Below are 21,621 nucleotides of genomic sequence, written 5' to 3' on the forward strand. Positions count from 1 at the left end.
GCGGGTCAAAACCTGGAAATTGATGTGAACTCGATATTAGCCCAAGACCTACAACTGGAACTACCCATTAAACCTGCATCTCCACAAGAAGTTCAGAGGATCATCAGAAACCTTAATAACAGCAAGGCCCCGATTCGACCTGGTCACCAAAGAAATACTCATGCAATTGCCAAGAAAGGCCATCGTCCTCATCACAACGCTTTATAACGCTATGCTTAGACAACAGTACATCCCTAGCTTATGGAAAGTTTCACAAATCATAATGATCCACAAAGTAGGCAAAACACCATATGATAAAAACTTCGTATCGACCAATTAGCTTGCTACCGGTACTGTCACAAGTCTTTGAAAAGCTGTTTACTCAGGAGATTAGCTCCAATTCTCATGGAGTGAGATATTATACCGAATCACCAGTTTGGCTTTAGACCTCAACATGAAACCATGGAACAGGCTCACAGAGTATGTGCATTAATACGAAGGAGCCTAGAAAACAAAGAATATTGCTCGTCGACTTTCCTGGACATACAAGAGGCTTTTGACAAGGTGTAAGGAAATAGCTATGGGGTGAGTAAGTTTTATTTTGCAGAGGCCTACTCTGCAAAATAAAACTGACTCTACCCCATAGCTATTTCCTTATACTGGAATCATGTCTGTCTAAGAGAATTTTTTACGTTAAAGAGGCTGAGGAAACTTCTGACTTCTATGCAATAAATGCTAGATTACCGCAAGGGTCAATCCTTGTACCTGTGCTCTACACGCTCTACACGGCTGACCTGTCCTTAACACCCGGCGTTGTAACAGCCACCTACGCAGACGATACCGCAATTCTTGCTTCTAGTGCCGATCCTAGACAAGCATCGGAGACACTACAAGTTGGCCTAGACAAAGTGAACAAATGGATGCAGACGTGGCGAATAAAAGCAAGCGCTGCCAAATCGGTGCAGGTAACTTTTGCCCTCTGACACGGAAATTGTCCTTCGGCAAAACTTGGCGACAACATACTACCCACCAGCGATTGCGTAAAATATTTGGGTATATACCTCGATCGTCGTCTAACATGAAAAAACCACATTAAGGCCAAGATAGACGAAATATCCATACAACACCGGAATCTGTACTGGATGCTAAGTAGAAACGCAAAACTATCGCTAGATAATAAGCTCTTGCTCTACAAAGCGATAATTAAACCAATATGGATGTACGAGATACAACTATGGGGAAGCGCAAGCGACTCTAATGTAAATGTAATCCAGAGGCAACAGAACAAAATACTCAGATATATAGCTGATGTACCCTGGTACGTCACCAACGATGAGATCATGCAACACCTATCGATGAATTCTGTGAGGCACGAGATCCGGTCCAATACATCAAGGTACAAAGAAAAGCTATTAAACCACCCGAACGAGCTAAACCGTCAATTAACTATCGACGACTGTATCGAAAGGCTGAGAAGGCATAACAAAAATAAACCATAAAACTGAGAGTAGATGTCTCATTGGAGGCACACTCAGCCACAGACGAATATCACAACCAATTTGTTTATAGTTCGGACAGACTGATTCCAAATACAACTTGGAAGAAAAAAACATTATACTAAGTATATAAAAGGAGAAAATTTATAAATTGTGTCAAATTAGTAGAAAATTATATATAAACTAATAATAAATAATATCTCAATAATAATATCTTAGTTATTCACAAAACTCCTAACAATCCGACAAAATTCTCTGCTTTCGTGAAAAAATGCATATCGGTTTATTATTAAGCGATCAATATAAATATATTATATATTTTTCTAAATGAGTTCCTGACACGCTAATACTAATCATTATTATAGTCACGAAGTATAGATACAAAGAGTCCGAACGGTATAGGCTTTTCCATAATATTCATTGGACACAATAATTAAACCAGATCATAGTTCTCTTTTATGCCTCTGGCTACGCTAGAATTTAGGACATACCGACAGTGTGAATTGAATCCATTTATCAACTATTTATATCACGGTGACAAATGTCAAAACGGGCCTATTATATTGTGACGACTATAACCATGGAACAGAATTCATTTTATTAAAAAAAAATAATTGCTGTTATATTATAGTAATATGGCAACATTGACTGTAAAAGTCAAGACTTTTGTCTTAGGTTTTTGACAGTTAATGACGTATACCCCCTTGGTATAGCGACTTGTACCTATATCTTGTTTTTTTGGAAGAGTCCTAATTGGTAAACAAACCGCTGTCAATCGTAATTCACGTTTTTTCCGCATTTATCACTCACTTTCACAACATATTAGCTTACGGACATTTGTAAAACTCCATTTACTATTTATTTCACTAAAAACAAATATCAATTTATCATTTTAAACACATAAAAACTACAAAATACGAATTCCGAGAGTACAGATAACTAATATTTTCGAATATGACATTTCAATATCTTTTTTTATAAGGCAAATAGGGATGTAGTCATAATATTTTTAGAAGTGAATGAGTATAAGTGAATGAACAGCATGAGCGATAAAATAGGCCATGTTCTTTAACTATATTTTAAAATTTCACGAATTATAACTTGTTAAATAATATTACAGTAAAGCGATTTGTTATTTATTTGTATTTTGTTATTAATTGTTTTTTTTTTCTTCTTTTTTTTATGTTGAGCGCACAAAAAAAATGCTTACAAAATATTGCAAATGTCAATCATTTATGGTAAAGTGTTCATTGTAAAGGTTTTATTTTATATTATGAATATTTCTGAATATCAATTTCATCCTGAACATTTTTAATGCTATCCCATATAATATTAAAGTATACCACATAGCAACGGCATAAACGTTTACTGTAGTTCACAGGAAAAAATTTTGAGACTTTAGGATGAGACTTAAGATTACCCAATGAGAGCTTCGTGGAGTACAATGTTATTAGTCATTTTTTTAGATGTTAGAGAGAGTGTGCCGCCGGCGCAAGGTTTTTTATTCATAGTAAATACAAATAATGTGACAATAATATTAATAGGGTCGACTTTTTTTAGACACAGGCGGCCCCTTTATTTTGTTGTAAATTTTATTTTTGGCTTTTTTTTTACCGACCATATCACATAAACGAAATATATAGGGGACTGTCCACTTTGTATGGGGGTTTCGGCCCCGAGTGGACAGTCACTGAGAATAATAATTATATATTAAGTTAGTAGTACTAACAAGTATGAATTAGAAAAATGATATAGTTTTGTATCCAGGTGTTTCATTTTTTGTTTTTTTGTGGATAATTACAAGAAGGTTTCTGAAATAAAAAATCATTGTTTTGTTATTTTTGTTTTACTAATCGGATTCGTACGTTAACAGAATGTTATCTAAAAACTAGGCAGGTAGATTTATAAAATCTTGAAACCTTTTTCAGCCCAAAAACCAAATAATTTCATGACATGGCCACAACAACCTACTGTCCGTCGACCAACCATGCAGTTGCAATAATATTTTTTTATGGCTTCTCTGCCTGACCTTTATTGTTTACATATAAAATAAATACAAAATATATTTTTCTACTTATGAATATGCCTACTGTGTATTTTACGTCGCAGTAGTGATGAATTCTCGGTTGACGGAAAACCTTATTTTGCTATATCACCATGAAAGCAACATCGAAGTCAAATGAATGTATGAAGCAAAAGTCTGTAGTTTAGGGTTGCCATAATAAATAATATTTTCAATAAACAAATAAATCGATAATCGAATTTAATATAATTAATTGCTTGCTTTTTATTTAGTCAATAACAATGTTTCTAAAATAGTTTATTTTTCACCAAAGTTAAATGTTTTTTTACTAAATACACTTTTATAGACTTTTTTTAGACTTTTTTCTTATTAATTCGATTTAACAATACTTTTAATCGATTTTAACAAATAATTGATTTAAAAATATTTTAAAATCGATTGTTCGTTAATAATAATTGTTTGTTTAAGACTGGCAACGTGTTGTAATCAAATCACCAACCGAAAATAAACTAGAAGTATATAATTAATGAATTAAAATACTTATTAAATAAACTTTTCATCAGTTTATATTGATAAAACTGCAATTCACGAATAAACATGATTTAATTTATGAAAATTATTGGTATATTTGTTTTTTTGTATGAATTCTGTTCACCTTGGGCCAAAATGGACAGTCCCCTTTGTTGCCTTTTATGCTCGATGCTAGATTAATATTTTTTTTCGTAATTCTGTACCTCTACTAATTCTTAGCAAAATTATTTAATATATTATTAGTTTTTGAAATAATTTCAGCAATATGGTATCATTAAATATTTCGATGTTAAATTAATTTTACTTTGTCTATGGCTTATTGATATTGTTCATTCATTTGCTCTTTGTGTCACTTCACTAAGCTACACTATACTCTAATTGTCTGTGGTCATAAGTACGCCATATTTGTTTACCAATTAGGACAATTCCAAAAAAACAGACCTTATATATTAACATATAACTAAAACAATGAAAACAGTAGTGATTTAATAAGATAATACATACTTTTTAGTAAATATTCTGTGTACGTTCTAGCTGAAGATGGATCCAGCGCTCTTAAGGGAACGGGAACTGTTCAGGAAAAAGGCACTTGCGACACCAACGTACGTTTTATTTTGATACAAACGCGAAATGATAAAAACCCTTGTATCCCACTACTATCCCCTTCACTTGCATTACAAGAAGCAAATAACTTTCTCTTCTCTCGCTCCCACTCGTGTTCATGACAGCTTGAATTAATTTATTGATAATATTAGTATGTATGTTTTAGTGTAATATTAAGCACTAATATACTTGAAGTATTAATCTAAACCTTTCAAGAACCTTATTATTACTGTAGCAAATATCAAAAAATAAAATATTAATAGACTATTTTTTATCTAATTTTTGGACAAACACTTTTTACTTCATTATTTTTGTAACCACAAAAAATATATTTTTTTTAAATTTCTTTTTATTTATGTATTTTCTTAATATACAGGCTGTTCGATTCCTAACTACGTACCTTCATATGGGAGGCTCTGTAAGTGTAATAAATCATGTTACACAAAAAATATCCTAGCTCATTTTTTAAATCTGACTTTCTTTAAAGAAACTAGCTACTCTGATAGACTAATTCTACATTTCTTAAGCACGTAAACAAAAAGGGAAAGGGGGTTTTAAAAGGGAATTGATTACTAACTGACGACTACAATTAAAGAACTACTTATGGAAAGAACTCTTTTCTTCATAGAATGTTAATTATTGTAAATTATAGTCATGCTTATGTGCGCATTGGACAGTTATGCAGAAGTATCTTGCCAGAGCAGCTTGTAAATTAGGACAAAGTAAAATTTAAAAAAGGTCTAAGAATTTTTTTCTCATGTGGAATGTGATATATTACACACCCCCCATTTGATGGAACATAGGAGTCAAACATCCCATATGTGTAAATAATAATTAATAACTTATTTTCAGAGTTGAGAAGAAAAAGAAAGATGAATCTTCATACAAAGATGACAGTAAAAAGAAAGCTAAATCTTCAAGCTCGGTCAGCGCAGCACCGAAGCTTGAAGGATCAAAGTAAATATTAAATTTATATTTTTTGAGTATGTAGTTTAAATAGTATTTCTTGTAATTATATTTGAAGATTTATAATTATAATAAAAATACTATCATTTATATCTAAACATACAAGGTAAATACCCCATGATATTTATCATATTTGTCATTTTTTCCCTTAACTTCAGCACTATTGCAAGTGCCATGGTCACAGGTACACTCTAGTGGCACTTACATGGTAAATATTCCAGTTAACATACAAATCATAGCTAGTAGTAGACCATAAACATTTAAAAATTCAAAGAGGAAAAATCACAAGATAATATCCGGCTCAAATGTATAGGATATAATGGATTTAGGATTATAATGTAGAATGGGGATTTAACTGAGGTAGGGCACAGCAGGATTTTTCTGCTCAAAATATGGAGCAGCCCGACTGGGGAAGTACCTCGACCTTACAGAAGACCACAGCTAAATAATACTGTTTTCAAGCAGTATTGTGTTCCTGTTGGTGAGTAAGGTGACCAGAGCTCCTGGGGGGATTGGGGATTGGGTCGGCAACGCGCTTGCGATGCTTCTGGTGTTGCAGGCGTCTATAAGCTACGGTAATTGCTTACCATCAGGTGAGCCGTACGCTTGTTTGCCGACCTAGTGACATTAAAAAAAAAAAATATCAGCCTGACAAGAGAAGTACCTTTACCTTAATGAAGATCATAGCTAAATAATATTGCTTTTAAGCAGTGTTATGTTCCTGTGGTGAGAAAGGTGACCAGAGCTCCTGGAGGGGATTGAGGGTAGGGTTGGCAACGTGCTTGCAATGCTTCTGGTGTTGTAAGCATGTATAAACTGCGGTAATCGCTTACCATCTGGTGAGCCGTACACTTGTTTGCCTACCTAGAAATTAGTTGTCTGTAAAGTCGGTTTATGGACGATAGTTTAACATAACGTCATAACAAAACATCTTCGCGGACGCATAGACCAATCGAGTGGAAGAGAGATAGATGCGGCGCAAGCGTACAATGAGCGCAATGGGCAATGAGCGTAACGCTACATTAGTCATCCTTTTTCATGCATGCAGCCGGCGTTCATAGATTTATTAGACGTTGTCATGTCAAAAAATATATTAAAAAAGTATAGACTATAATACAAAAACCTGGGAAATAATTTGAAACAAAATTTAATTGATAACAATTTTCATAAACAGCTACAAGACAATGGCAGGCAGCTCGTCATATAGGTTTGGAGTACTCGCCCGTATTGTCAGACACATGAAGAGCAGACATCAAGAAGGTGACGACCACCCTCTAACATTAGATGAAATTCTCGATGAGACTAATCAATTAGATGTTGGAAACAAAATCAAACAGGTCAATTTAAACAATAAGTATTAAGGATAATTTTTTCTTTAGAAGTTGTTTACAACAAATAATAATTTATTTTATTTTTCATTTTCAGTGGTTACAAACAGAAGCTTTACAAAATAATCCAAAAATAGAATGTACGATGGATGGTAAATACATATTTAAGCCTGTATATAAAATTAAGGATAAAAAATCATTATTAAGGTACATATTATTTGCTATCTACCAAATGTATCTTTTTTATTTAATTTTTTTCATAACTTAAAAAAAGTATTTTATTTTACAAGGCTACAAATAAATAGGTACAATTCAACTTTATCAATTAAGGTGGTGCAAAGAAATGTATTTTGAATTAAAGTGCACTTGTTATTTGAACTGATCTGATGATAGATAATTGTATTAATAAACTAAATAATTAACGCCTTTTTTAGATTACTGAAGCAACATGACTTGAAGGGATTAGGAGGCATATTCCTTGAAGATGTTCAAGAATCATTACCACATTGCGAAAGAGCTCTTAAAAGCTTAGCGCAAGAAATATTATACATTATACGACCAACGGATAAAAAGAAAATATTGTTTTACAATGACAGAACAGCCACACTGGACGTTAGTAAATAAGATTAGTTTAATATTTCTGCTATTTTGTACACAAAAAAGCAATATATTATATAAAACACAATTATGTACAACAAAATAAAACAACCACTGCTTGCTATAATTTAAATTGTTTAAGAATTTTTGTTAAATAACAAAATGCATAAATAAAACATTTCCAAATAGCTTATTTTATAAATTTGGTGTTTTACTCAGGTTGATGAAGAATTTGTAAAACTTTGGCGTGCAACTGCTGTAGACGCTATGGATGATGCTAAAATTGAAGAGTATTTAGAGAAACAAGGTATCAAGTCAATGCAGGACCATGGGCCAAGGAAACCCATTGTGCCAAAGAGGAAAAAAGTCAGTCAGAAGCGACGACAGTTCAAGAAACCAAGGGATAACGAACATTTGGCTGATGTTCTTGAAACATATGAGGACAATACGTTGACACAGAAAGGAGTTACTATTAAGTGAAATTAATAATAAAATAAATTATAATCAAATAAATTATAATCAAATACCTGTTTATTATTGATATTTTTCATTTTTAACCGACTTCCAAAAAAGAAGGAGTATCTAATTTTTTTTTACATATGTTAACTTTGACTGGCTAGACTGATGGTGATATTTTTTTAAATCGAAAGGTGGTAAGCGTCACGTGGTCTCATTTAAATTTAAATGTGATCTGTAAAGTACTTTTCGAGTTATATCTAATAATGCGTATTTACTTACTTGACTATTGTTTCGTCGACTTACATTGTATTATACTGCAAACTTTTCACTATTTTTTTTTTATGATTCTTGTTTTAATCGAAACCTGATGCTTGGCATATAGTCACATTTAAATTTGAGCGAGATCTGACAACTACTCTGAGTAGGTAATCGTTGATGACTCGCATTTTCTTGACTATTTTTTCATGCACCTACGTTGTATTACTTGAAATCAGTTTTTTTTCGATACAAGCAAACTCAAGTCAATTTTCTTAGACTAGTAAGCGTTTTTTGTAAATAGGCATTTAGATAGTCGGTGTGAAGGAGTAAACTCCAGTCGTGAGTCGGAGCTGACACACACTTGTAATTTTTAACCATATTTGGCGGTTTTTTTTGGAATTTACTCGTAATTGGGAGTTGTAGGAACCAAACGGGCCCAACTCCGATTTAGCGCATCGAAATACATAAACATGTTTGGTGTTTGGTCAAAGGTACAGAACACTTTTGTGGTCCATTGTAATGAGTAGTTTACGATTTACTATGTTAAGGGTTCCTTTTGAGAATTTATCTTTATGTTACATATTTCTATGACTTCCGAGTTATTATATTTCTTCAAAAATAAAAAATAAAACAGGATTAGATGCATCAAATTACATTTAAGAAATCGAGGTAAATTCGCACAAAAACGTAAATACTGTACCTGTTTCTTATTTGAAGAGTAGATACTCTTGATCTCTGACCATAATAGAAATCCTCCGCTTTAAAATGTATTAAACATACAAATAGATTTATGAGATAAATATGGTCAGGAACATCTCTTTATCTAAAAATTCTAAAACACATTGGGACAATCTATTTTGGGAGTTGTTGTCAATACCAAGTCAACACTGAAGTGTCAACTAGCAAAATAGTATGACATTTAATGTCAAAAATTGTGCTGTTATTGTTTTGAACAAGAAGCTTAGTTTTGAACTATTTTGTTACTTGTTATTACCATAAGCATAAAACTATTGAAAACATAATGTTAGAAACACAATTCTGTTTATCCTGGGAACAACACATGCATAATATATGTTATGGTTTAAATAAATTCCAACAAGTAAGTTTTTTATTAATATTTTTATAGTTCCATACATCGTTACTATTATAACTATATAATTTAATTTTACGCGACAACTCTAGTGTTATACGAGACTAATTATTCTATATTAAATAATAGTGTTTTAAACATTTTTATTGGGGTTATATATAGGGACACCAGGGAAAGAAATGTTTATATTAGAGAAACCTTTTATTATTGGAATGCTACAAACGCTCATATACGATATACTCCATTTTGTTTTATTACATCAGAGAGTTACGCTCCGTATAAACATAAAGTATAGACTTCGTCATAGACAAACTTTTTACTTTCCAAGCGATGTGCACATTGCACTCTTACACCCTTCCTCAATGTGTACATCACAAAAAAAAAAATACTACAATAGTATATAATACTATAACTACATAAGTACCTATAACACACAAAAAAAAAATCCAATGAAAACTTGTACAAAACTCTATGAAATTAACTCTACATGAAAACTGACAAACAAGGACACTCACAGGAAAATTTAAGAAAATAACATTTCTCTTAACTTCACAAAAACAACTCTGCTTAGACCCTTAGTACAAATATCAGCAAGCTGATCTCCTGATGGTACATACTTCAAACATACAATTTTATCTTCAACCTGCTGTCTTACAAAGTGATACTTAATATCTATATGTTTCAGGCGCTTGTGATACTCTGGGTTCTTGGCAACATGAATTGCAGACTGATTATCAATGTTAATATTAAAACTTTTACAATCAACTCCTATTTCTTTTAATAAATTCCTTATCCAACACCCCTCTGCAATTCCTTTTGCTAACGCTATATACTCTGATTCTGTACTTGATAAAGATACACACTGTTGTTTGTTGGAGGACCAAGACACTGTATTACCAAAAACTTTCATGACATACCCTGATGTAGATTTCCTATCACCTTGATCCCCTGCCCAATCAGCATCTGTATACCCTTCTAACTGCACATTTACTCCATTTCTATATACTAATTTTAATCCAACTGTTCCCTTAATATACCTTAATACTCTCTTTAATGCTTTCCACAAACTCTCATTACCACAACTTTGAAAACGACTTAAGTAGCTCAATGCATAACATAAATCAGGACGTGTTCCTAACATGGCATACATGAGACTTCCTATTAACTGTCTGCATTTTTTAATTCTTTATCTGAAGATTCTTCTTTATGTAACATTAAACCTTGTTCTATAGGTGTTGACACAGATTTGCATTCTTCCATCTTATATTTCTTTAACAAATCTTTTAAATACTGCTCTTGTTCTAATTCAATGACATCTTTCTTCCTAGTGATATTTATTCCCAGATATTTTAGATTATCACCTCCTAAATCTTTCATTTCAAATTTTCTCTGCAAAGCTTCTTTTAATTTGTTTATCTCTTGCTTATCTTCACAAATTAAAATCAAATCATCAACATATAATAGAACATAAAACTTCTTATCCTTTTTATAATATAGACAATAGTCACATTTATTTCTTTCAAACCCTTCCTTAATCATAAATTGATTAAACTTCTCATTCCAATATCGTGGAGATTTTTTCAGACCATATAGAGAGCGCTGTAATTTTAAAACTTTACCATCTTCTTTCATTCCTTTGGGCTTCTCTATAAACACCTCCTCCTCTATGTTCCCATATAAGAATGCACTCTTGACATCCATCTGTTGAATATCCAAGTTGTATTTACTAGCTATTGCTAATAATATTCTCAGTGTAGGTAGTTTAGCCACTGGGGAATAGATTTCTGAATGATCAAATTTATCTTCTTGCTTAAAGCCCCTTGCAACTAGTCTTGCCTTATAAATATTTTTATTACCTCCTTTCTTAATCTTGAAAACCCACTTGGTGCCTATTAACTTTTTCCCAACTGGTAAACTAACCTCTTTCCATGTTTCATTTTTACACAATGCTTCTAGTTCTGCTTGTATTGCTTTTAGCCATTCTTCTTTATATTTTCCATTAACTGCCTCTTCATAAGTCAATTGTTCTTCTCCTTGTGCTGTCATTGCTAAATCATAATCTTTAGTCCATGCTGGCTTCTTCACTTGTCTCTTACTTCTAGAATTCTTCTTTTCTTCATTTTTAGGAATATCTTCTTCTGCATCTAAAAATTCTTCATCTAAGTACTCTTCCATCATGTCTACTTCACTTGATGCTACATCTTCTGCAATGTTTCTTGCCTCTTCTTGCTGCTGGACATCTCTGTGTTCTCCTATTTCAATCTCGTTATCTTCTTCTTGATTCTGATCCTCTTCTTGTTCTTCTTTAATATTCTCTATCGATTCTACATTCTCTATTACCTCTTCATTTTCCGTTTCATCTTTCTCTAATGCATTGTCCGAGTTACTCTTAACTTTTACAAATACAATTTCCCTATGAGTTTCTACTCTTCTTGTGTCTGGATACCATACCCTGTACCCTTTGGTATGTAAACCATAGCCCACAAAAATTCCTAATTTTCCCTTTGGATCCCACTTCAATCTGTGTTGTTTTGGTACATGTGTACATACAGTAGCACCAAAAACTCTTAACAGTGTAACATCAAAACTCTTGTTATACAACAACTCATATGGTGTTTTATCTCGAACTTTACTTTTACCTGTACGATTTATTGTAAATACTGCTGTAAACACAGCTTCAGCCCAAAGTTCTTTACCTAAACCTGACTGAATGATTAATGTTCTTGCTGATTCTACAATTGTACGCATTTCTCGTTCTATTCTGCCATTTTGTTCAGGTGTGTAACTTACTGTTAACTCATGTATTATACCTCTCTTTTTAAACAAATTCTCAACTGCTCTATTAACAAACTCTGTTCCATTATCTGAACGAAATCGTTTTATTTTACATGTAAACTCATTTTCAAACATCTCTAGAAATTCTTCAATTTTCTCTTTAGTTTCATACTTACTCTTTATAAAATAAACAAACCTAAAACTGCTATAATCATCTTTCAACAAAAGGAAATATGAAGAACCACCTACAGATACTTCCTCCATCGGTCCGCACAAATCCATATGTATAAGTTCGCCTGGTTTAACTGACCTACTACTACTCTGACTAAACGGTAACCTATGCTGTTTTCCCTGGATACATGGTAAGCACTGATCAGTCTGCCCTTCATATTTAATGCCTCTTAAATCTAAAAACTCTTTTACATACTTATAATTCTGGTGTGCAAACTTAATATGCCAATCTGTTAAAGTTAACAAAGCTACATCACTTAATTTAAATCTCATTACATACATTTTGTCAAACTTGTCAGCTACTGCTGTTACTGAATTATTTTTATAAAACTTACATCCATTAGAATCTGATACCATTGTGTGACCTTTATTAACAGCTGATGCTAAAGAGAATAAATTTACTTTAAGGTTAGGTACATACAGAACATCATCCAATGTACGGGAAACATAACTAGAACCATCAAAGGCCCATACAATAACCTTTCCTGTTCCCAAAACCTCTAACTTAGTACCATCTCCTATTGTCACAAATCTCTTAGCTTTTAATTCACAAAACTCTGTAAAATACTTTTTAATAAAACACATGTGGTCACTAGCACCTGAATCTAAAAAGAAACTTTCGGAATTAAAGGAATAGTTACATTTAATTTCCCTAGTAGAATGGCATAAAAAAGATTCAGATTTTGAACTCTTACTTCTCTCTTTAGGCTTATTCTTTTCACTTGAATTATTTTTCTTAATTGAATTATTTTTCTCATTACTTTTATTCTTTGGCAATTTACAATCTTTGATTAAATGACCTCTTTTCTGACAATTAAAACACTTCCTGTACCTACATTCACTTATTTTATGGCCTACTTTGCCACACTCAAAACATTTAATAGGATGCCGCGTACCCACCACTAATGCTGAGTCTTGAGGTGTTGTGCTGCTGCTGGATATACTTCCACTACGCTCCTCCTCGACCAACAACCGCCCTGTCAGCTCCTGCAAGCTCTGCTTCTCCTCCGGCATGCTCTCCCATGCAGATATAAAATGCTTATATTTCTCGGGTAAGGACATGAGTATCTTCGTTATGGCCATCTTCTCCGATACTTTCTCACCTGCTGCTTGAAGCTGCGTCATGCAATCTTCCATGTTCGCCATAAATACAGCCATTGGTTCTTCGAAGGTTAAATTGAAAAACTTCTGTTGAAGTAGATGAACGCCCACCTTTGATGACGGTTCATATATGGTTATCAGCTTCTTCCACATATCTGCACTACTGGTACAAGAAATCAAGTATCTCATCACTGTCTCTTCCACCCTGGTAACAATTACCTCCTGGGCTTTTATCTCTCTGTCATCCCATGATTCTTGTGGTTTTCCCTCTTCTTTAGGCCTCACCTCTCTGCCCAAAACAATCTCTAATAGTTTCTTCGAACGAAGAACAATCTGCGTCTGGAAACGCCACGCCTGCCAGTTGCGACCATTTAGAAGAATCGTCGTCTTATTATACTCTGAACTCGACATATTGCACGTTGCTCACACACCTCTCAATTATGAAGCAAGACGTAAACGCCGCCCTCGCCGCCAAGTTTCGTCGAACCACGTTGCCTCGCAGGACTCAAACCTTTGTTGCACCGCGACTTACTCGAATCCACTTTTTGTTTTTTACGCGCATCGACTTTTCTTGTCTGGGCCCATAACCTATTGGGGTTATATATAGGGACACCAGGGAAAGAAATGTTTATATTAGAGAAACCTTTTATTATTGGAATGCTACAAACGCTCATATACGATATACTCCATTTTGTTTTATTACATCAGAGAGTTACGCTCCGTATAAACATAAAGTATAGACTTCGTCATAGACAAACTTTTTACTTTCCAAGCGATGTGCACATTGCACTCTTACAATTTTTGAATATCATATCAAAAATTGTCCGCTCCAGCGGGCGGAACGGTCAATTTTTGATATGATATTCAAAAATGTTTAGAATTCCTAATGTGAGGGTAACACAAAAATAAAATCGTACTTATTAATAGTGTTTTGCTTGCGAACGAAAAAACTGACTTTAAATTTATACCAACAAATAATACAACGTAGGTAGTCGAACAAATTGTCGATAAAATATGAATCACAAGGGATGACTTAAAAAGTACTCGTCGGAGTCAGATGTCAATCAAATTGAAATGGCGGCACACTACAAGCACCAGCTTTCGATTAAAAAAGAATAATGAAAATCGGTTGACGACGCGTTGGCGCAACGGTCACAGCACTAATTTGTGGCTGTTGCGCTGACGGTTGCGGGCTCGATGCCCGCACGTGACAAACATTTGTATTAGCCATAAAGATGTTTGCCGTGGTCTGGGTGTTTGTGCTGTCCTTGTGGTCTCACCACCATGCCTCGGAGAGCATGTTAAGTCATCGGTTCTGGTTGTTTTCATGTACACCTGATAGCGATTATAACTCATAGTAGGGAATATATCCACCAACCCGCATTGGAGCAGCGTGGTGGATTAAGCTCTGATCCTTCTCCTATATGGGAAACGAGGGATATTGCAGGCTGAAATGAATGAAAATTGGTACACACAAACTGTTAAAACTTTATGACTCATTTTTTGTGTAAATAATAATTCATTAATTGTATAAATTTGTACAATTGGTGTATTGTAGAATGGTGAATTTGTGGACATGACACTAGCAGCCGAGGGTTCTTTCGTGAAGGCCCATCAGATGATATTGTCCCTGGTTAGCCCTTATATCAAGGATATCATAGCATCACTAAAATGTACACATCCAGTGCTATTTTTTGATGTAAGTTTTTTTTTATAGTCAAAAATTTACTTTTTTTACATCAATTTTTTTTTGTAACACATTTTTTTTAGAATATATCATATAAAACTTTATGCTCGGTATTGGATTATGTTTATAAAGGCGAAGTGGAAGTATCTAAAGAACAATTGAATGAATTGATAAATGCTGGCAAGGTTTTACAAATCAAAGGATTACAAGAAATGGTAATATTAACTTAATCTAGTACATATTAAAAAGAAAATTAATCATTTTGTCTTTAAGGTGAGATAACCTTGGAAACTACTAAGCGTTTTTTATTATTCCTTTACTCAATAAAAAGCATGTTTTTTTACGAGTTAATGATTTTTATTACATTTTTATACAATTTACTTAATTTTCAGATTGTTATTTATGTTCTTAAGTTTAAAAACCATAAGGAACATTAACACATTTGAATTATTTGCAATTAAATAATTTCTAAATCTCATTTTATGTAATATTCTTTTTTAACAACAGTGTGCATCAACAACTTTATCATCACATCAAACTGCACATATAGTTACAAGTAATAACTCTGAGGATACAAATGAATTGACAATATTGGAAACTACAGCTGTTGAAGAACCTGAAATACAGTTAGTTTTAAAACAAATTTTTAGTATTAGCGGAAAAATTATTAAAAATCACTAATTTTTAAATTATAATCTAGTAATCTCCAATCTTTAGTAAAATATCAAATCTTTGGGTTTTGCTTGAGCAAAAAAAAATTTACTAAAAATATTTATTTTTTGCTCAAGTTGTTTTTGCGAAAAAAATGCTATTGACTTGATATATTATGAAAATAATTGTTTAAATCATCACTACCAAAGCCTGAGATTATGACCTAGATTTCTGTGCCTATGATTTCTTAGATGCATTCCTAACAGATAAGGAGTAATGTTGTACTTCGTGTATCAGTATTAATAAAAACTTAATATTTCAGATCAGACACAGTAAATAAAGATCAAAATGAATATGACGTTATTAGTGAACCAGAATTTGTTATAGAAGACAATGAAAATGAACCAGAATTTGCTATACAAGACAGTGAAAATGAAGAGTCAACAAGCAGTGATAATAGTTGTGAACTTGCTAAAACAAATAATGACAAATATAGTGATAATTCTTTTATCGTCAACCAAGATACAGATGGTATGATTTAATAATGAAATTTTGTGAAAAAGAGTAAAAATATACAACCAACAAATTATATGATTTTTGGATATTAGAGGTATCTAAAACCTCCCACATTTCAAGGGCCCCTTGGGGGTTTATCTAGACGACCAAGCAAAGCATCAACTATAAAATAAAAATATTGTAGGTAATGAAATATTTTATTTCTTCTAGATTTACCAACACCATTCTTTACAACATCGAATCAAGGCTCCTTACAACTGGTACTGGATAGATATTTATATTTTCTGAAGTACAGAAGTATGACTGCATCAGGACATTCTAAATGGAAATGTGTCAACTATAATTACTCAAAATGTCCAGCGTATGTGATTACCAAAAACGACAAAGTTATTCAAAAGTTAGTATGGAGATTTCATGTATTTCTGATTATTAAAATTATTCATTTATCAAAACTTTTACTTATTCGGGACTTATCGCGATTTCCATTTCAAAACACTCGATATTTTGGCGAAATTGCCAACGTATGGTCACCGATGACTCGAAATATCGTGTCAAAAATGACAGTCGCAATAAATCCTGTATGAGCTTCATATGTGTATGAGTAAGGGTTGATAACTTGATAATGACCATGAAAGTTTTCTCTTGATAGACCCCCTTTCCGTGACCTCTGGCTACCTTATTGACTATAGGAACATAACACTGCTTAAAAGCAGTGCTATTTAGCTGTGATCTCGTGTAAGGTTGAGGTATTTCCCCAGATGGACTGATCCAAATTTTAAGCAGGATATTTCCTGCTGTGACAAGTATATGTTTAATATCAAACGCAATAAACATTATTTGGACTTGAAAGGTTCGTAAGTAAATAAGTAGTTTAACTAAGATAGGGCACAGCAGGAAATTCCTGCGCAAAATATGGAGCAGACCGACTGGGGTAGTACATTGACGTTACAAAAGATCACAGCTAAATAATACTGTTTTCAAGCAGTATTGTTCCTGTTGGTAAGTAAGGTGACCTAGCTCCTGGGATAGAGCCGGCAACGCGCTTGCAAACTCTCTGGTGTTGCAGGCATCTATAAGCTACGGTAATCGCTTCCATCAGGTGAGTCGTACGCTTGTTTACCGACCTAGTTATATGTATATAATATACTAGCTAACCCGGCGAACTTCGTATCGCCATATTTTATTTATCTAATCGCAACTGAGGAAATAAAACCCTTCCGGTAAAATCGAATTAGCTAAATGCTTATTATAAATACTACAGGTATACTAAACTATCGTTAAAATATTTACAGCAATGAAAATCAAGCCCCCCACGCTTTTTGTACAACAATATGAATTTTTCAATAGATTACTCCAGTTTTATTTTTAAATTTTTAGTTCAAATAGTTTCAAAAGCGTGTTTTTTAGATTTTATTTTTCTTATCTTGCTAAGACTAATAATTCTCTAACAAAAATAGTACATTTTTTTTTGTTATTAATGGTAATAATATTGTAACATAATACGCAGTATAATTATAAAAATATCAGTCACAAACCATTAAAATAATACGGTTATATCGTGAACATAAATAAATATTACGTGAAATAAAGTAATAGAATTTATATTTTAAGAAACAGAACACAGCGCCATCTATTGGGTGTATTTGCAACCTAAATGTCAAACAATATTGAAGAATTTTATCGATGAATCAACGTACACCGCCATCTATGAGAACTTCATAAAACTAAACAGTAAATAAACACTTGCAATTATTTGATACATTTTATTCGTTTACATTCACGACTTAAGCGAATAATTGAGATGATAACTATCCTATCCAGTAAGTTAGACCAAAATACGGGTACATGTGAAATTTTATTTAAATCGGTTCAGTAGTTTTGGAGTTTATTGGCAACATACATCGTGACAACAAACGATGTATTATTATAAGGAACCCCATCTTTATAAGATTTTTCTTTACAGCCATTCCAAGCACGCACATCCAAACCACGATATTAGAATAGAAAAAAAAGTCTCATCTGGCGAATTGTTTCCTAGTATGAAAAGTGCTGAAGAATTTGTAAAAACGCAAAAAGTGACAAATTCGAGACGTGAAAAGAGGAAAAAAAGTCCTATTTAAATATAAAAGCGATGAAATTTTCTTGTTATAATATGTTAAATATTGTTTTATTTTAATATTTATTACTTATTCATAAGTGTAGATATTGAAAAATGTAATAATAATGTGCTACTAACGGAACTTTTGTTGACAATTCTTGAAACATTTTTAAGATGCTTACCAATATTTTTATACTTATTGTTAGTGACAAATGAAACAATTATAAATTGTTATGATATTAAAACACGTAAAAAACTTTCCAGTTCTTTAATTATTTCATAATACATTTATGAAATATAAATTGCCAAGCAGTTTGCTGAAGTGGCCTTAAAGTGTGTTCCTTTTCTTACATATTTTGACAGAAAATATTTATTTCCTTATTGTTTTTAATTTTTTGCTTAGTATACCTAACTTAAGTTATACTTATAAGGGGCCTTAAACCTATAAAACACGTTTTATTTTTGTTTGAAGTAAATAAAAATTTCTGCATAATCTTTAAACACCCGTAAAATCTGATTATATTTTGGAAAATTAAGCTTAGTGATTTTGTGATACAAATTTCTAGATAGGTGTAAAGGTTGCAGGGTGTTTTTTGGTTAGTATTCGAACGTTCAATTAAAAATAAATAGATGCACGTGATCTTTCTCAATACAGTCCTCACCCACTCCTTGTGATATTCCGTGATGATTTCGGAATTAATGGACGACACCAATAATAAATACGTAGTCCCGTAAATGCCAGGACTTGCTAATGATAACATACAAAACAACTTCATATTCTAACTATCAAGGAAACATGTTACTTGTGTTTAATCAATAGACGTAGCCTTACAATTAGACGTAAACCTTTGTTAACATTTCAACTGAAATGTGTGTTAAAAAAATTCTTTCTAATTTCATAACTTTCCTTGTACTATTTTTGAAAATCTGCTAATAGTATACAGTAACATTGAACTTCTATAATAAATGCTAATTCTGTTAATATTTAGACATTGCGCGCAATGAACTACATCAAACGAAACCGCTCCACTTTATTCAGATCGTCGTTATAAATAAATTGGTTAAGTTCTAGCAGTTTTAACAAATTTCAAGTAAGTATTATTCGAAAGTGAATGCGTGATTATTGTTTTTTATATGCCCTTTTATATCAAGAAAAGCGAGTATAAATTGTGAAATAACCGAAATAACGCAAACACTTATGTCATAAAATGTTATTTTCTCGGTAACATTTTCTCGTATAAAACTCGATATCAAACTCCTAGCGTAGTTCGGCAACATGCTTCCAGCCATGCAATGCTACTGAAAAATAACCTTATTTGAGGTATAATTGTTGCTCCATAAATAAGGTTATGTCTGCGGAGATAAGTTAACGTTACTGAAATTTTAACGGTATTCCAAGCCCTGTACAAACTATACTATTTAAGTATTGCTTAAAAAAGTCGAAGTCATCGAGTGAGAATCGATTTTCATGTAAAGATCGAATCTTGACTAAAATCAGAGTAGACTTTCCCAACCCTATAAAATGGGCTTTCTGGGCGTTGCGGGCGCTTAGTAGAACGCAGCCACTGTAATCATCAGATTGATGGATTGACATGTTTTGACAATATAGGTACCATGGAGCATAGAGAATGGTACTAATCGAGTAATCGCGTACTAGTTTACCTACCCCACCCCAGCCCGCAAAATAATGATATTTGTAATAAAAAAAATACTAATTGATAGATTTTGAATTGCTCAATTCAACAACGCTGTCCTTTTAAATTGCTCACCTCAAATTATATAATTAAAAATCAAAATTAAAAAAAAAAAATCAAATATTTTCAAACTCCTATATCTTTCGATGTATACTATATTTTAAATTGATCAAAGTGTTAAAAAACTGCTCAAGGTGCATTTATAATTGCTCAAGTATAGTTTGGAACAGATCCACTTCCCTTAATTTTTAAATAAATATAAATAGTTTGCACAAATAAAATATTGATATTTGTAAAAAAAAAATACTAATCGATACATTTTCAATAGCTCAATTGGACTACGTTGTCCTTTTAAATTGCTCACCTCAAATTATTTAATTATAAATTAAAAAAGTCGTTGAAAAATATTCTTTTATCAATATTTTCAAACTCCTATATCTTTTGATGTATACAATATTTTAAATTGCTCAACGTGTTAAAACCCTGCTGAAGTTGCATTTATAATTGCTCAAGTACAGATTTGAACAGCTCCACTTTCCTTAATTTTCAAATAAATATATAAAGTTGGAACAAATTTAACGTTTATATCGATAAAGTGAGCGCTGCAGATGCGCATAGACAATGATGGGAAGCCAAAAAAATTGCGGATATTCGTAATAAAAAGATGCTAATCGTTCGATTTTCAATAGCTCAATTCAACTACGTTGGCCTTTTAAATTGCTCACTTCAAATTATTTAATTAAAAATCAAAAAAGTCGTTGAAAAAAATTCATTTATCAATATTTTCAAACTCCTATATCTTTTGATGTATACAATATTTTAAATTGCTCAACGTGTTAAAACCCTGCTGAAGTTGCATTTATAATTGCTCAAGTACAGATTTGAACAGCTCCACTTTCCTTAATTTTTAAATAAATATAAATAGTTTGAACAAATTTAACGTTTATATCATAAGACAGGTGTACGCTGCGCGTACGCATAGACAATGATGCGAAGCAAAAAAATTGTGGATATTCGTAATAAAAAAGATACTAATCGATAGATTTTCAATAGCTCAATTCAACTACGTTGGCCTTTTAAATTGCTCACCTTAAACTATTTAATAGAAGCAACCGGCAATTGAGGATAACAGTGGAAAGTAATGTTACTTTAACAATGTATGTGAATCCTGATAACTAATAAAAGTAGGTAATTATTTTAATTATACGAGGAAAGTATGAAATCTGCCTGCCAAAAAAGTGGGGCTGTTCCAAACTGAACTTGAGCAATTATAAATGCAACTTGAGCAGTTCTTTAACACTTTGAGCAATTTAAAATATTGTATACATCAAAAGATATAGGAGTTTGAAAATATTGATAAATGAATTTTTTTCAACGACTTTTTTGATTTTTAATTAAATAATTTGAAGTGAGCAATTTAAAAGGCCAACGTAGTTGAATTGAGCTATTGAAAATCTATCGATTAGTATCTTTTTTATTACGAATATCCGCAATTTTTTTGGCTTCCCATCATTGTCTATGCGCATCTGCAGCGCTCA

General features: G+C 32.4%; 2 protein-coding genes across 2 annotated transcripts; both read left to right on the plus strand.

Annotated features, from left to right (window-relative positions):
* Positions 1-2,137: 2,137 nt before the first annotated feature.
* LOC123655910 (transcription initiation factor IIE subunit beta) lies at positions 2,138-8,032 on the plus strand. The gene is made up of 7 exons (XM_045591655.1): positions 2,138-2,182; positions 4,564-4,631; positions 5,485-5,589; positions 6,773-6,935; positions 7,024-7,133; positions 7,361-7,538; positions 7,743-8,032. Exons 1-7 carry the CDS (start codon positions 2,165-2,167, stop codon positions 8,001-8,003), a joined length of 903 nt encoding a protein of 300 aa, XP_045447611.1. The 5' UTR covers positions 2,138-2,164; the 3' UTR covers positions 8,004-8,032.
* Positions 8,033-15,010: 6,978 nt separating this feature from the next.
* On the plus strand, positions 15,011-18,648 carry LOC123655909 (protein bric-a-brac 2-like). The gene is made up of 6 exons (XM_045591654.1): positions 15,011-15,136; positions 15,208-15,339; positions 15,632-15,750; positions 16,098-16,306; positions 16,502-16,688; positions 18,255-18,648. The coding sequence occupies exons 1-6, from the start codon at positions 15,014-15,016 to the stop codon at positions 18,409-18,411; spliced, it is 927 nt and encodes a 308-aa protein (XP_045447610.1). The 5' UTR covers positions 15,011-15,013; the 3' UTR covers positions 18,412-18,648.
* Positions 18,649-21,621: the final 2,973 nt, after the last annotated feature.

This window comes from Melitaea cinxia, chromosome 8 (assembly GCF_905220565.1).
Source record: "Melitaea cinxia chromosome 8, ilMelCinx1.1, whole genome shotgun sequence".
Lineage (NCBI taxonomy): Eukaryota > Metazoa > Arthropoda > Insecta > Lepidoptera > Nymphalidae > Melitaea > Melitaea cinxia.